The sequence below is a fragment of the Fundulus heteroclitus genome, chromosome 8, assembly GCF_011125445.2.
Source record: "Fundulus heteroclitus isolate FHET01 chromosome 8, MU-UCD_Fhet_4.1, whole genome shotgun sequence".
Lineage (NCBI taxonomy): Eukaryota > Metazoa > Chordata > Actinopteri > Cyprinodontiformes > Fundulidae > Fundulus > Fundulus heteroclitus.
Window position 1 is genome coordinate 33576703 of NC_046368.1, and position 15767 is coordinate 33592469.

At 41.9% G+C, this 15767-nt stretch overlaps 1 protein-coding gene across 1 annotated transcript in view; it reads left to right on the forward strand.

Annotated features, from left to right (window-relative positions):
* The window catches only part of LOC105918810 (GDNF family receptor alpha-2), a 476342-nt gene that overhangs the window by 295202 nt on the left and 165373 nt on the right, over positions 1-15767 (forward strand). Inside the window, exon 5 of the mRNA XM_036140658.1 lies at positions 3163-3350. Coding sequence (XP_035996551.1) covers positions 3163-3350 — 188 coding nt within the window. The remainder of the gene's footprint in view (positions 1-3162; positions 3351-15767) is intronic.

Genomic DNA, 15767 nt, shown 5'->3' on the forward strand with positions numbered 1-15767 from the left:
CTATAAGCTTTGTCAAAAAGGAAGGTTTTAAGATTATTCTTAAAAGTAGACAGGGTGTCTGCCTCACGGACCAAAACTGAGAGTTGGTTCCACAGGAGAGGAGCCTGATAGCTAAAGGATATGCCTCCCATTCTACTTTTAGAGACTCTAGGAACCATCAGCAGACCTGCAGTCTGAGAGCAAAGTGCTTTGTTAGGAACATACGGGGTAATAAGAGCTCTGATATATGATGGAGCTTGATTATTAAGGGCTTTATATGTTAGAAGAAGAATTTTAAATTCTATTCTTGATTTAACAGGAAGCCAATGAAGGGAAGTTAAATTGGAGAAATATGATCCCGCTCGTTGATTTTCATCAGAACTCTTGCCGCAGCATTTTGGATCAGCTGAAGACTTCAAACTGCATTTTGTGGACTTCCTGATAGTAAAGAATTACAATAGTCCAGCCTTGAAGTAACAAATGCATGGACTAGTTTTTCAGCATCACTCCTGGACAGAATGTTTCTAATTTTGGCGATATTCCGGGGGTGAAAAAAGGAAACTCTGGAAACCTGTTTAATATGGGATTTAAATGGCATGTCTTGGTCAAAAATAACACCAAGATTTTTTACTTTATTCCCAGAGGCCAAGTTAATGCCACCCAGATTAACTGATTGGTTAAGAAATTTATTTTTTGAGGACTCTGGCCCAAAGATTACAACTTCGGTCTTGTCAGAATTTAAATGCAGGAAATTTAAAGTCATCCAGCTTTTGATGTCATCAAGACATGACTGCAGTCGAAGTAATTGATTGGATTCATCAGGATTTATGGATAAATATAGCTGAGTGTCATCAGCATAACAGTGGAAATTAATCCCATGCTGTCTGATAATTTTGCCGATCGGAAGCATATATATATATATATAGTAAAGAGAATTGATCCAAGAACTAGCAACCTCAACAAACACGAGTATCTATTCAGTAGAATTGTGTTTCTTAGTCAATTACGATTAAATAGCAATTTTTGGCAAGATACTGCAAATCATAACCTTCAAATATTTCAATTGTGTTTATTTAATTCCACAATTGCTGGTCACTCGAAGAACCCAATTTAAAGGGAACGCCATACACGTTTTGCAATCAAACCTGTTTGATTATGAAGATTATCATCAGTTATATTTGGCAATTATAAGTTACAATATATCACCCAAAATCAAAGGGATAGCTATAAAGAAAATTAGGTTTAACCATTACTCATTGATCACAAGCCAATGAAAATGTCTCAGTATATACAGTTATTAACTCAAAAGGATATAATTCGGTAACTCTTAGAAATCACTCAATTTCTGAGTCAAAATAATCACAATCACCTGTGATTTTGTTAGTTTTTAATTATTAATATGATAACTGATAATTCCCTGTTACAGTAATTATTCTTCTTAATGAAAATACTGGAAGCACTACTTTCTAATAAATAAAACACGGAAAAGAAAACAAAATAAAAAAAAGTCAGTCGAAATGGATTATTTGAGGGGTAGCTATGTGTAATCAATTCACAGTTGATTATGAATTCTATTGTTTTCAACATTGACTATTACAATCTACTTGTCAGCACTTTAAGGTAACAGCATTGAAAGAATTCTGGCTAAATAGCTCTGAGGTAGTAAAGCTGGTATACTCAAACAGGCCTGAGGCTAAGATGGGAATGCTTCTGACAAAACTAGCTGCTAGCAGTGTTACTTCATGCACAGTTAGCTTCTAACTCGTTCTAGTTCGGCTTCAAGGTGGAGCTTGGCTAACGATACCTAGTCAGTTAGTGTGACTTCACAACAGCCTGCAAGCTAAGAGCCTCAGGGCTACTAGGTGGTCTGTACAAGATGGCAGCTCTGACGACGTATGGTCTCGGTCTTGCGTCCCGTGCGTTACATGGTGGCCCTGATGACGTATGGCCTCCAGCCTGTACGTAATATGCGCAATATGGCAGCATCGAGATCACAGGCTAACTCACTAGCCTAGCGCAAAGGCAGGCTTTGAACTTGGAGCGATAACCAGTCGAGACAAAGACTTTGACAAACCGCGGGAAACCAGAAAGGCCTGACGCGAGAAGCGAGAGAGCGAGAGGAGGGGGGGGGGAGAGAATAATGAAAGAGTTTTTACTCAGCAGATCGGCCCAACTTGTTTCTCTCCAAACAAAATCAAAGCAGCAAAAATCACTTATAACGTAATCACACATTGGAAATATTCAGCACAGCTCAAACAAACTCCCTTTGGATTACTTAAGCATTAAACTATTCCTTTTACGTGATGTTGCTCCAAACAAAGGGGATTGATGTTGCACTGCTCACCGTCCGTGGATCTCAGCCTAGATCTGGCGTGGAGATTGGCAAAGTTCACTCAGGGGCAGAAAACTTTGATTCTCTGGGTGCTCCTCTGACAAAAGATGATAGATCTTCCAGTTGAATTAATGTTACTTTTAAGTCAAGTTCCACCTGGTCAAATGCAGGGGAAAAACAGGTGATGTGCTTGGTTCTGCCAAGGATCGATCATGGGCCCACCACATGCAAACATGCTGTTTGCATGTGGTGGTAATTAGTATTTTTTATTTGTATAGCACTGTTCACAGAAGAAAATCACAGTGATTCACATGAATAAAATAAATTGTAAGGTATTATAAAAACAACTAATTAAGTAAAATTAAAAGCCTGTCTAAATAAGTATGTCTTGAGGTGTTTTTTAAAAGACTTAGTAGCCTCGGAGCTATCACCTGAAAAGCTCTATCTTCACAGGTCTTAAATTGAGTCCAGGGTACTGCCAGCTACTTGTTTTAGCTGTTTTATGTCTCATTCTACTGTATCTATTTCATTTTTATTATATTTTTGAATTTACAGATTGTTTTATTCTTTAAGAGCACTTTGACCATCTTTGGTGTTTTTAAAAGCTTTATATTAATAAAACTGACATTGATTTTGACATCAACTTTAATTATATTTCCTTTTCTACTGAAAACTTTACCACATCATGATTCTTCCATCTCCAAATCTTCAGTGTCATGAGAAGGGTTAATATTCCCTCCCTCAGCAGTTTACATGTGGGCTAAAAATTCCAGGGCATTGGAAACATGTACAAGGTCATTTATGTGAGTATTGTATTGACCATATATTATTTTATCTCTTGTGTGTCTCAGACCCTGCGACAGTTCTTTGACCGTGTTTCATGGGAGCTGAGCTACCCTTTACTGTTCTGCTCCTGCCAAGACCAGGCATGTGCTGAACGTCGTCGCCGCACCATCGTCCCATCCTGCTCCCACCAGGAAAGACACAAACCCACCTGCCTGGAGCTACGACACACCTGCCGCTCTGACGCCCTGTGCAGGTCAGCATCACTCAGGGGCTAATCAGACATGATCATATAGACATTTCATTAGGCCTGATGGAGTCTCTCCTACTGATTTTAAACAGTTCTAGCAAATGACTCATTAGCAAAATCATTGTTGAAGAACTGAAATACAACAAAATCACCCAGACTCTCAGGTAAAATTTGCACTCATGATTTATAATTATTTAGCGGTTAGAAAAGGCGCATAAAGGAACAGTTAAAGGAGCACAACAACTCTCAGTGATGGCAGTCATTGTGCCCTTGAACTAAGAACATTGTTGGTTGGTTCTCTCCAAGTGAGCAGACTAACTGAGAGTATGTGTTAAAAGCTTTAAAGCTTTTAAAAATGAAGAGCTCATTTTCTGTTCATCTGCAGCAAAGACGAAGAGGAAGAGGATGACAATGTGTCTGTAGGCAAAGAGAGAAGAGGATAGGGACAGGACTTAGAGTAGGGACTTTGACTTAAAAGTAAGGACTTTGAATGTTGGGACTATGTCAGGAAATGTGAGATTATGGAGTTGGCTGACATGATGCAGAAGAGTAAGTTTTACATACTGAGTGTTCAGGAGCCTGAGTGAAAAGGTAGCAAGGCTAGAAGCATGATTCAAGCTTTTCTACCATAGTATGGATAGGAAGAGAAATGTTGTAGGAGTTATCTTAAAGGAGGACCATGTTAGTAATGTTACTCAAATAAAATGCCTGATAGGTTGATGAGTCTGAAGCTAAAAATGGAAGGTGTGATGCTCAATGATGTTAGTGTTTATGCCCAATATGTGAAGTGTAAGGTAGAGGAGAAGGAGAAATTCTGGTGTTAGTTAGATGAAGTGATCAAAATACACCCAGAGGTCAGAGAGTGTTTATTGGTGCAGATTTCAATGGACACGTTGGAGCTGCAAATTGAAATGATGGGCGAGTGATTGGCAGGTTTGGTATCCAGAACAGGAATGTGGAAGGAAAGATTGTGGTAGATTTTGCAACAAGGGTGGCTGTAGCAAATACTTTCTTCCAGAAGATGCAGGAACAGGGGGGCATCAAAGAGCGTAGGTAGGAGCACACAAGCGGGTTACAGATGTTGTGTAGATGATATAACCTGAAGGAACTCCATGATTGTAAGGTGGTGATTGATGAGCGTGTTGCCTGACAGCCCCGGGCGGTTGAGTATAGAATGAGTGTGTTGGTGAGGAAGTTGAAGAGGAAAAAGGCAGAGCAGAGGACAAAGTGGTGGATGCTGAAAAAGGAAGAAAATTTAGCGCCTTTCAGGGAAGAGTTGAGACAGGCTCTGGGTGGCCAAGAGGTGCTTCCAGATTAACTATAGCTAATGATTTCAGTGAGACAGGTAGGAGAGTAATTAGTATTTTGATTGTAAGGAAGGTGGATAAGGATACTTAGTGATGGAAAGAGGGAGTAAAGGAGTGTGTTGGAGAACGAGATCAGTTAAGAAGAAGTGGGACACTGTAAGGACCAAAAAGATTCGCCTGGAAGGAATGTGCTGGTACCAATTTTCAAAAACAAGGGAATGTGCTGAGTTGTGGCAACTACAGAGAAATAAAGTTGACAAGTCATACAATTAAGTTATTGGAAACAGTGGTGGAAGCTAGACTGAGGTCAAAAGTGAACATCAGTGAGCAGCAGTATCATTTCATGCCAAGAAATTATAGTACATAAGCAGTATTTTCTTTGAGGATGCTGATGGAGGTCAGATGTCAGAAAAAGCCACATTTTGTTTTTGTAGATCTATAGAAAGCATATCAATGGGCTCAAAGGGAGGAGCTTTGGTATTGTATAAAAAAGTGTAGAGTAGGAGAGAAATTTCTTAAAATCAAAACATGTATGGGAGCTGTAAGAGTGGTGAGGTGTGCTGTAGGTGTGACAGATGAGTTCAAGGTGGAAGTGGGTCAACATCAAGGATTTGCTCTGAGCCCCTTCTTGTTTGCAGTGGTGATGTCAGGTTTACAGATCAGGTTAGAGCAGGGAACAGGTGGAGAAAAATCTAGGTTTGCCCTGTGTCGTGTCATTATGCACGGTTTTAAATTATTTATTGTTTGATAAATAACCCTCCGTATGTTAGGTATTGTCCGGTAAATATCTGCACAAACAACTGATTTTAAGACAATAGTCGATCGGGTGATTCGAGCACTGGCATTCTTTTGACAGCAATCTGCATACATATGGAATACATGAGTGACAACTTCTCTTCAAGTGCAAAGATTTATTAACAAAAATAAATGAACATCCAGAGAACATCACTATAGAATGTTGTTTACCTGAATTAAACATATTTCAATCAATAAATCCTCTCTTACTGGGCAAATGAAACTTTACTAAATCACTAAGCTAAATTAAGATTAAAAGAAGGTAAGGAACTATGTACACACAAACGAAAAACAAAAGGACAAATAAAATAGTTAAAAATCATTGTCGGATCTGCAGTGAACCCTGGTTCCCTGCAGAACCAAAGGTCATCTTAAAGTATGTAAAATGAGATCAAATTAGCTTGACTAATTTAGAACAACATTTTGTGTGTTTCAACCCATTCACAATGCATATCTTGAGTTGAACAAAACATTATTTGAGAAAATAATATTTTTTGTCCTAAAGGACACTTGATTTTATCAATGCAATTATTCCTCCGGGAATCTAGGTGGTGCTGTAGTGATTGGTCATTAGCTTGTTGGATTAATCCTAATTACACAAAACACCATTATATTGACGTTAATCTTCACTATTAATCATGTACTAAAACAACTATAATTCTCACTTTTTGACCTGTTTAGCAATTCTCTGCTACTTATTCTCGCTTTTTACAGCAGCAACATCATTGTTTCTTTTTGTTAATTATGTCTTAATATTCTCCTTATGCTGTCATTAAAGATTTCTAATTCCATTGGCAAGAAATTCACACCTCGAGTCTTCTTATATCCTTCCCTTGCCATGGTGATTTGCATTATCTGCATTCCATTGATGAGGGGTTCTTTCATGCTTGTGGTTGTGGTCAACTCAGGGTTGATTAGATGCTCAGTGAAGTTACCTCACTGATATCACGTGTTCTCAAACCGAAAACGCTGAGCATGACAGAGTTGGGTAGCTCTACCCAAGGTATCTGGTTTCTACTGTGGTTTCTGAAATGGGGACCAGCCTGATGTTTTGCCCCGTCTCTAACAGACAATCTTTCTTTTAATGCTGTCTTTTGCTTTGGACATTTGCAGTATTTTCTTCTCAGATGTGTAGTAGTCAAGGCCAACTTATAGCCTTTTTTAGATAATTATTTTCTGATGCTCAGGTGTTCCTCTGAATATCTCAAACCTTGGGAGAGAACAGTTCAATAGGTATTTATGCCTCTAATAACTCAGGACAGGCTTTTAAAAGCTGTGGGATCTTCATCAGCATATGAAAGCATGTGTGGGAGTCAGAGTCAAACTCTGTGATCTCTTAATGTCTTGTGAATAAATATGTATTATCTCCCCTGCAGCAAAGGGTTTGCTCTCACAGAGTGGAGGTTAAGCACCTAATGCATTTGGTTTTAGATAAAACTGAACACATTTGGTTTGGGTCTTGTTTTAATAGTTTTGCACATGATTTTCATCAGTAGAAACATGCTAATAAATTAATAGCATAGTTTAATTTATAATGAAATAGGGGTAATAACTTGATCTGAAAGACTTTAAAGTTACTTAGAGCTAATGGGTTGGCAATTAGAGGTAATTAGCCCCTTAAGGCCACGAGGGGTGGGGCTATGCCCCTTTTTTGTCCAGCTTTAAAGTTAGGTCAAAAACTGTCACTTTTTTTTAAATCTTTCTAAAGTATAGGATTTAAAGTTTTTTAAAACAAGTCACTAATCTTTTTTTCATACATACTTTTTGGTTTTACATAACTTTAAACACGAGATGCCATTTAAATATATATCATACATTGATGAGTCTCTCAGAAAAAGGATTTGTTGTGCGGACATGCTCCATCCCATTCCCCCATGGCTGGTGTCATTGCAGACTAGAGACTCTGGCTATTCCAAGAAGGTATAGCACGTTTTTGTCCGATGTGTCTCAGTGATGTAATTGCTGTGCGTACCGGAGATTGTACAATTCACAGTCACAGCTGCTTTGTGCACATGCTGCATTATGCATGCAGAAGACGCAGCTGGCTTGTGATGCTGAGATAGAAGAATCTTCTGACACTTGCACGGATTTTGAAGAGGACGAATACGAGCAGCAGTTGATTCTGGACCCGCTTCATGAGTAAGTCGTTTCCAGCATCTTTACCTTACATGCCGACTGCAATTAGTTACAGTCATCAATAACACTGCCGTTTTATGTTAATTAGCTATTTTTGGAGACCTGTTCAGAGGGTTTTGCTTCACCCGTCCCTCCCCCCACTGCTGCAGCACAAAGCTAGCGTTGCTTTCACTATTGAAAGGATGGGTCACAGGTAAAAGAACAGGGCACCCAAGAACTGTCCTCAGGACTGTGGCCCTCCCAATCAATGAGGAACTGCCAGCCACAACCCCACAGACGGGAGTCCACGATCTTTCGGACCGTGTACACAGGGTGCCCCTCGAAGTCCCAAGCAGATATAGGGGGCTTGGCTGGAGGGGAACACGTACTGGTCTGAACAGGTTTAATCTTGGACACATGGAACGTGGGGTGAACATGGAGGTTAGGAGGCAGGTGAAGGCGGACGTCTGTAGGACTGACCAGACATTCAATCTCATAGGGACCTATGTAACGAGGGGCGAGTTTCTTGGTAATGGATCTTAAAGGGATATCTTGGGAGGAGAGCCAGATTTTCTTTCCAGTGTAGTACCCTGGACCAGGAGTGCATTTTTTGTCAGCATACTTGTGGTTTTGTTCAGCCCTGCAATGAAGTGCAGACCAGATCTTCTTACAGCGATGATGGACGGAAGTGACAGAGATATCCTTTTCGTCAGATGGGATTAGTGGACTCTGATAGCCCAGCGAGACCTCGAAGGGAGATAGACCAGCAGCTGAGGAAAGAAGTGAATTATGGGCATACTCCACCCAGTAAGGGAAACTTGCACTAGTCAGATGGGTTCCTGGAAGTTAGACACCTGAGAGTGGATTCCAATTCTTGGTTCTTGTGTTCGGCCCAACTGTTAGACTGAGAATGATAACCAGAAGTTAGTGAAACCTTGGCATTCAGGGCTGAGAAAAGCTGTTTCCAAACCTGAGAGATGAATTGAGGACCACGATCGGTATCCTGAGGGATACCGTAGAGTCTGAAAACATCCTTGACCAGAAGCTGAGCTGTCTGGAATGCTGAGAATAGTTTTTGTTTTGTTTTGTTTTTTTACTGAGAAGGACAAAGTGACAAGCCTAAGAATGATGTCAATGATGTTGAGAATGGTGGTCATACCTTCTGACGTAGGTAGTCCGGTGACAAAATCCACGACAATGTGTGACCAAGGTCGCTTTGGGTACTGGAAGTGGTTGCTGAAGTCCAGCTGGTTTGTGGGAAGACTTGTTACGAGCAGAAATAGGGCGGGCCAAAACATATTCCTTGGCGTCCCTGTGGAGAGAAAGCCACCATAAACATCTGGAGATGAGAATTATGGTTCTACTTGTGCCTAGATGAGCAGAGAATTTGGTCAAATGAAACCAATGGATGAGATGGGATCAGACTGTGGTCAGAACATATGTTCTGTTCGGCGGACTACTACCAGGGTCAGATTCATGTTGTAGTGCTTTATTGACTAGACCCTCAATCTCCCAAGTTAGTGCTCCAATGGTGAAGCTGGGTGGTAGAATAGATGCTGGTTCCCGGTCTGAGTCACCAGGTGAATACTGTTGTGAGAGGGTATCTGGTTTGATGTTTCTGGAACCGGGACGATATGAGATGGACAGCTTGAAACGAGAGAAAAACAGGGGCAAGATTGCCGACAGCTCAGACGTTTAGCTGATTGGATATATGATCAGTCCAGACTGCCACGGGATGTTCAGCACCCTCCAGCCAGTGACACAATTCTTCCAGAGCCACTTTTATGGCATAATTCCTTTCAGCAGGGGTCAACCATTGAGAAAAGTAGGTGCATGGGTGAAATTTCCCATCTAAATTCGACCATGGGTAGAAAACTGCTCCCACCCCCTTATCCAAGGCATCCACCTCCAAGGTAAACTGCTTTTTAGGATCCTGGTGAGTCAGGATGCATGCCTGGGAGAATCTCTCCTAAGTAGGAAGGCAGGGTTCCCCAGTCCATCAAAACGTGGTCTTGGTGATTGCCGAATCCCTGGAAGTTTTGAAGCTGCTTATGGGACTTTGGAACTGGCCAATCTAAAACTGTCTTGATCTTTTCGTGGTCTGATCGCACCTGCCCTACCTCAGAAATGAAGCCCAGGAAGGTAACTGAAGGTCTGTAGAATTCACATTTTTCTGCTTTAACAAACAATCTATTTTCTAGGAGACGTTAAAGAACCAGACAGACGTGATGACGGTGTTCAGAAAGGTTCCTAGAGTATATGAAGATGTCATCTAGACATACAAATACAAAGACGTTGAGTATGTCGTTTACTAGAGCTTGGAAAACAAAGGCGTTGCAGAGACCAAAAGGCATAACACGGTATTCCAAATGACCTATGGGAATCTTGAAAGCTGTCTTCCACTCATCCCCCTGGCGGATTCTAACCAGATGATATGCATTACGATAATCCAGTTTAGTAAAGATGGTTGAGTCATGGATGGGTTCAAAGGTTGAAGAGATGAGGGGAAGAGGTGTAATGATCCTGGCACTGGAGCTGATCCGTTTCTCCATCAGCTGACCTGTTCAGTCTCCACCCTTCTGCAATTAACCTTTACTGGCTCCACCTGTCTCCAGCTGCATAAAAGCCCCATCATTTTCAGTCTCCAGTGCCAGATCGTCTCGAGCCTCACGGTGAGAACCTTCCAGCATTATTTCCTAAGCCTGCTTGCCTGCCCGAAACTTGTTCCCGACCTGTTGCCTGTGTTTTTTGAGCCTGCCTGTCCCTAGCCTGTGTCTGCCCACCTGGTTCCCTGAAACCTTTTCCCTTGGACTGCCTTCTTGTGTACCAGAATTGGATTTGGACCTGGACCTCCCGCTAGGATTTTCCCCTTGTGCTTCGTTTTGATTATTTGACTCCCCATTACCGGACCTGGATTGCCCCTGGACGAACGTCTCTTGGAAAGCCCTGTTCTGACTTACTGCCCCTCTGCCTCTCAACGGCTCTAGTCCCGGCTGCCTGCGGACGGATCCAGCTTCCGAAGCAGCTTGTCAGTACTGCCCGGCTCTCCTTATTATAAGGTCAGTTTCTAAGCAAGATCTCACCACTCACTTGTTGTTGCTAAGTCTAAAACCAGTGCCTGTCATGTTAGAATAGAACGACTCAGAATCAGGGCAACCACGGAGACAAAACAGTTTAGTTGAATCTGGTTTATTGATCTGGTTATTGTTTAGAGTGCAGGGTCTCAGGTGTTGGTGGTGTCCGGTTTGACAGTCTTCTGGTCTGCTTGGAGAGGTGAGAGAAAACTGTGAGAAACAGCCTGTGGCTGCTGAGGATGTGGAGGTTGCTAAACTCCCTGAGTCGGAGGCTTGCCAAGGACCAGGAGGGGTGATGTCCTGGGTCCGGGTGAAAATCCTGAGATGCTCTCTTGTGCAGATGGCTTGAGGGTGGACAGGCAGGTGAGCTCTAGGAGGAGGGCTTGCACTGGCAGACGATCAGGGAACATTCAGTTGCCCTAGGGTTCCAGGCTTGAGGTTTCTGTGGCGTAGGCGAAAGGTTCTGAAGGAAAAACAACGGAGACACAAATGTTAGGTTTTGTTTGCAGAGAACTCGGAACAGGGTAAGTTCGGTCATGTACCTCGCTGGAAGCGAGAAAGAACTGACGCCCTCCTCCTGGCCTCTGCTCCTTAAGAAGGGCTCCAATTAGCTGTGATGAGAAGCACCTGTCCATCACACCCTGCAGAGAAGAGAGAGAGAGAGAAAACCCGGCCCTGCACCCAGGCCTGGAGTGTGACAGTGCCTCTATGTCCAGGAGGTTCCTGCCAGTGAGCGCGCAGCCGCGAGCCCTGAGAGCCGACGCCTGCTTCTGCAGTTTATAAATAAACTTTTAAAGAATGTCACTGACCTGTTGTAGTGAATCTTGAGTCCAGTTTTTGGTTCATTACAAGAGGATACTTGTTCTTGACTGTGATCTGATTTAGGCCCCGGTAGTCAATGCATGGGTGGAGGAAACCATCCTTCTTTCTGACAAAGAACAAGCCGGCCCCAGCAGAGACGACGAATGGTGGATTATTTCAGCGTTTAGGGATTCATTTATGTAAATCTCCATTGCCTGATGTTCCGGACATGAAATATTGTATAATCTGCTGGATGGTAACTGTGCTCCGGGTAGACGATTCATGGCACAGTCACGGCAGTGGGAAGGTAGACATAGTGCCTTACTTTTACTAAAGACTTGTTTTAAGTCATGATATTCCTTAGGTACATGGGTGAGATCGATGGGATCAGCATCATTTGATGACACCAGGGGCAGACTTGGTGGAATAGCGGACTCTAAACAGGTGTCGAGACAATTAGTGGACCAAGAATTGATGCAGAAATCTGACCAGCTGAGATGTGGGTTGTGGCATTGTAAACAGTCAAAGCCTAGGACGATGGATGATTGTCTTATGGGGAAGACTAAGAAGGAAATATGTTCTCTGTGATTACCAGAGATAACCAATTCTAGAGGCTCCATTTGGGAAGTAATCTTGAGCAGAGCCTTTCCCTCCAAGACTGAAACATTGAGAATGGTGGCCAATGGGATTGTTTTGATTCCTGCTTGCGTGACTAGTCTTTGATGTATCAGATTTTTCTCACATCCTGAATCGATTAATGCAGAGAGGCTGAAACTGTCATTGTGGAAAAGGAGCACTGCATGTAGGAAAAAAAACGAGGGGACTTAATGTAGCATGAATGGTTCATTGCTTTAAAGACAATAATTGGCTTTAAAGCCATTTGGTAATTTTTATTAGCAAAAGTAAATTTTCATTATTGCATGAATTTGTTGTAAGTACATCCAAAGTGGTTGTAATCGTCAAAGCGGGCCTCCACCTATCTTAGAGCTTTACCAGTGAGTCACCCAAGAATTAAGGAGATATGGAGGGGAATAGGACTGAGGAGCATTGTCACTTGATCGAGTTACTGCTGTGTCGTAACCTATTGATTTATGAGAGCTCGGAGAGTCACTTCATGGGATTAAATCTGTTGTTGATCTGAAAGGGCTCTCCTGAACACTACTGCTGGGTCAGCTTGGCCAGAGTGTTCTATCAATGTTTTTGCCAACGATTTAACCCACATGCAGAACACACTCAGGAGATCAACACAGTTTTTAAAGTTTTATTGAAACAAGCGAGGGAGTCCGGAAATGGGTGCTTGGAATGGAAGCAGCTGAGGCTTAGGGTGGAGGTGAAGATCCACCAGGGAGAAATGAGCGGGGTCTGTTCCAGGAGGCAGGTGAGTCCTCAAATCGATCAGGATCTTGAGAAGGGGAGCACGGTGGAGGGTAAGCAGGATGAGATTACAGGAGGAATGAAGCCACAAAGACAGGAGGCTGCCAGGAAATCTTCTGGAAGATATGCAGGCAGGTTCAGACGCTGGAAAACTGTGGCAGAACGGGATCAAGTGGTCACAGGCTAGAATCACTGAGAACTAACACTCTGGCGAAGTGCTGGCAGCTGACTCCTCTTATCATCCTGCCAATGAGGTCTGATGGCAAGCACATGTGCCTCACCCAGCCACCATGCTTACTGGACGCCATCTAGTGGAAGAAAAAGACTACCACACAGAAGAAAAAGTCTCCCAGACCCTGACACATATAGATGGTTAGTTGATCGATAAACAATAAAAAAGGCAAAACAAGATTTCTTTGCAAAAACACAATTGTCAAGTTTGTTAACTTTATTTTGTAAAGATACACACTGGGAATCAGTTGTAGAAGGTAAAAGGATGTTTGTTGAGGCAAATGAATAATTGTGTCTTGAAGAAACTCTAGGCACAGCCTTGGATAAAATTTATTTGGTTGGCAATTTAACTGGCATTGGAAGAGGAGCAAAAGATCTTGAGGTAGTTGAAGTAAGTCCTTATGAGAGTTGAGGGGGTCCTTTGTAATACGTGGTAATTGGGTAAGCGAATATGGAAAGATAAACAGACAGGCTGGAATTGAAAAGACAGACCAAAATGGAGGACCATGTTCAAGGTTGGTATTGTAGGTGTCGTGTTCCAAAGCCTCCAAGCTTGGGCATTCTCCAGAGGATCTCCACAAGGAACACAAGTATCTTGAAAACATTTAGCAAGAATTGCAGCGAGGAGGCTAAATTACTACTACAGTTGTAGACAGCCTGACACTAGAACGAGGTTTTGCACATAGTTTTATGCTAAAGGCTTGATGAATGGATTGGATTCAGGTGGATTCCTGGCAGTAGGGTTGCCTCATCATCAATGTGGAAAAATGCATGTAGAGGAAAGACAAAGTGAAGAGAATAAAACATGTAACATTCCTAGAATTATTGCAAATATATCCTGTCCTGATTCAATGCAACACTTTGTCAGGTTTGTTCTTGAAACGGAACACAGACAAGAGTTTGGGAGTCGCATGTTGAAATGATAATAATTTATTGAAGATAGCTGGCTTACACAGTCACAGGAGCCAGAACACAACAGGAATAAGACCTGAACAGAGTAGCATAACAGATGAAGACGGCTGACCTGACAGAGTGGACTGAACTTAAAGGGGGAAGAGACGGAGGGAAACAAAAGGTGGATAAATAGCCACAGGTGAGCTGAGTGATGGAATTATGCTGTAGGAAAGGAGGGGTAATGAATTGACAGGTGCAGGGAATAAACAGTTCCTAACAGGGGATAGAGAATGCGTCTGACAAGGGGAGATAATCTAACTAAACTCAGAAGGAACAGATATGACAACTACAAAAAAGGAACATAAGCTACCTAAATATATCACTAGAATACAGCACAGAAACTGACCTAAAAGAAGGCAAGTATAAAAAAGGATCCAGCAGAATACTAAAATAATAGACTAAAGACTAAAAGTTACAACATGACGATCTTGGGATGAACATACCAAAACAACCAGATTACAGGATCCCCAGGGAGCTAACATAAGTAATCACATCCCTTAGGATCCTGACACACTGAATTCTACTTCCTTATTCCCTGCACTATACAAAATGTCAGCTCATAAAAAGTGGCAAATATACAGTAATTCAAAGATATGACTGGACAGGAAATAGCTAAAATCTTACCTAAGATAGTGTAGCAGAAGGAAGAGATATCTTCAGTTTCTATGGCGATGTAATGGCTCTCTGCTAAAAACGTAAGCAATGAAGTGAACTACACCAAGATACTGTATGTATTTCTTTTGGAAACAGTCCATGAGTGGTCAAAAATATGTCAGAACAGCTGAATGAACAGCATTCTCCCTAGCAACCAAAATGTATGTATCTCATTCATAGACATTTTGGCTGTTATTTAGGATGATATGAGCATTTCACAGGTGTTTTGGTGTGACATTCCGTTTCTGTGGTGTCTTTAGCATGCTTTCATAAAAGATGATCAGGTAATAATCTCTAAACATAATGTAATCAAACAGCATACATAAGTCACCTAGAACAGTGATGGTACTTACATGCTCCTAAATTATGTATTGTATGACTAAAGATCTAAGAGGAATCGACTGAGAATGATTATTGTCTTTTTTGTGTAATATAATAGGACTGAATGAGGGGATTGTATACATATTTACTCAATAACATAGCCATTAGCCAGCACACTAAGCTAATGTGACTTGTCCATCTCTCCATTAACCCCCTCGCATTCTCCTAAAATGATTTACCTCCCCTTCTCTCTGACCTCTTGTCTGCACTAAAGATTTGTGAAGAGAATACGTGTTGACTCTTCCAGTGTCCAAAGGTAAGGAAAGCTCACATTCAAGGCGTGAATGTGTGTCCCTATCTTTTCTGAAATCCTGTGTTGGCCAGTTGGCTCTCAACATATCTAAGATCTTTACCAAGTCTCTGTAGCTGTGTGAGGTTTCCTTCTTCTTCAAACACATCTCCATCAACCCGGTCCCCAAGAAACTTACCATCACAATATTAAATTACAACAGAACTATGGCCCGGATGTCTGTGGTCATGAAATTATTTGAGTGGTGTTGAACTATCTAAATTGTATCTCCTATATTGGTCTGATCCAGGTCAGTGTCTGTAATGTCTGTGTAAAAGGAGAAGGTGGATTGACTCGGTCGCTGGAGCAGTGAGCACATCCTGGTGCTTTATCTGCTTAAGACAGAGACTATGGTGGACTTCTGATATCACTCCCCAATTCTGAGGTAGTTCTCACACATCATGCTTCAATAGTTACTGGTCATCTTCTGCACTGCCATTATTCATTC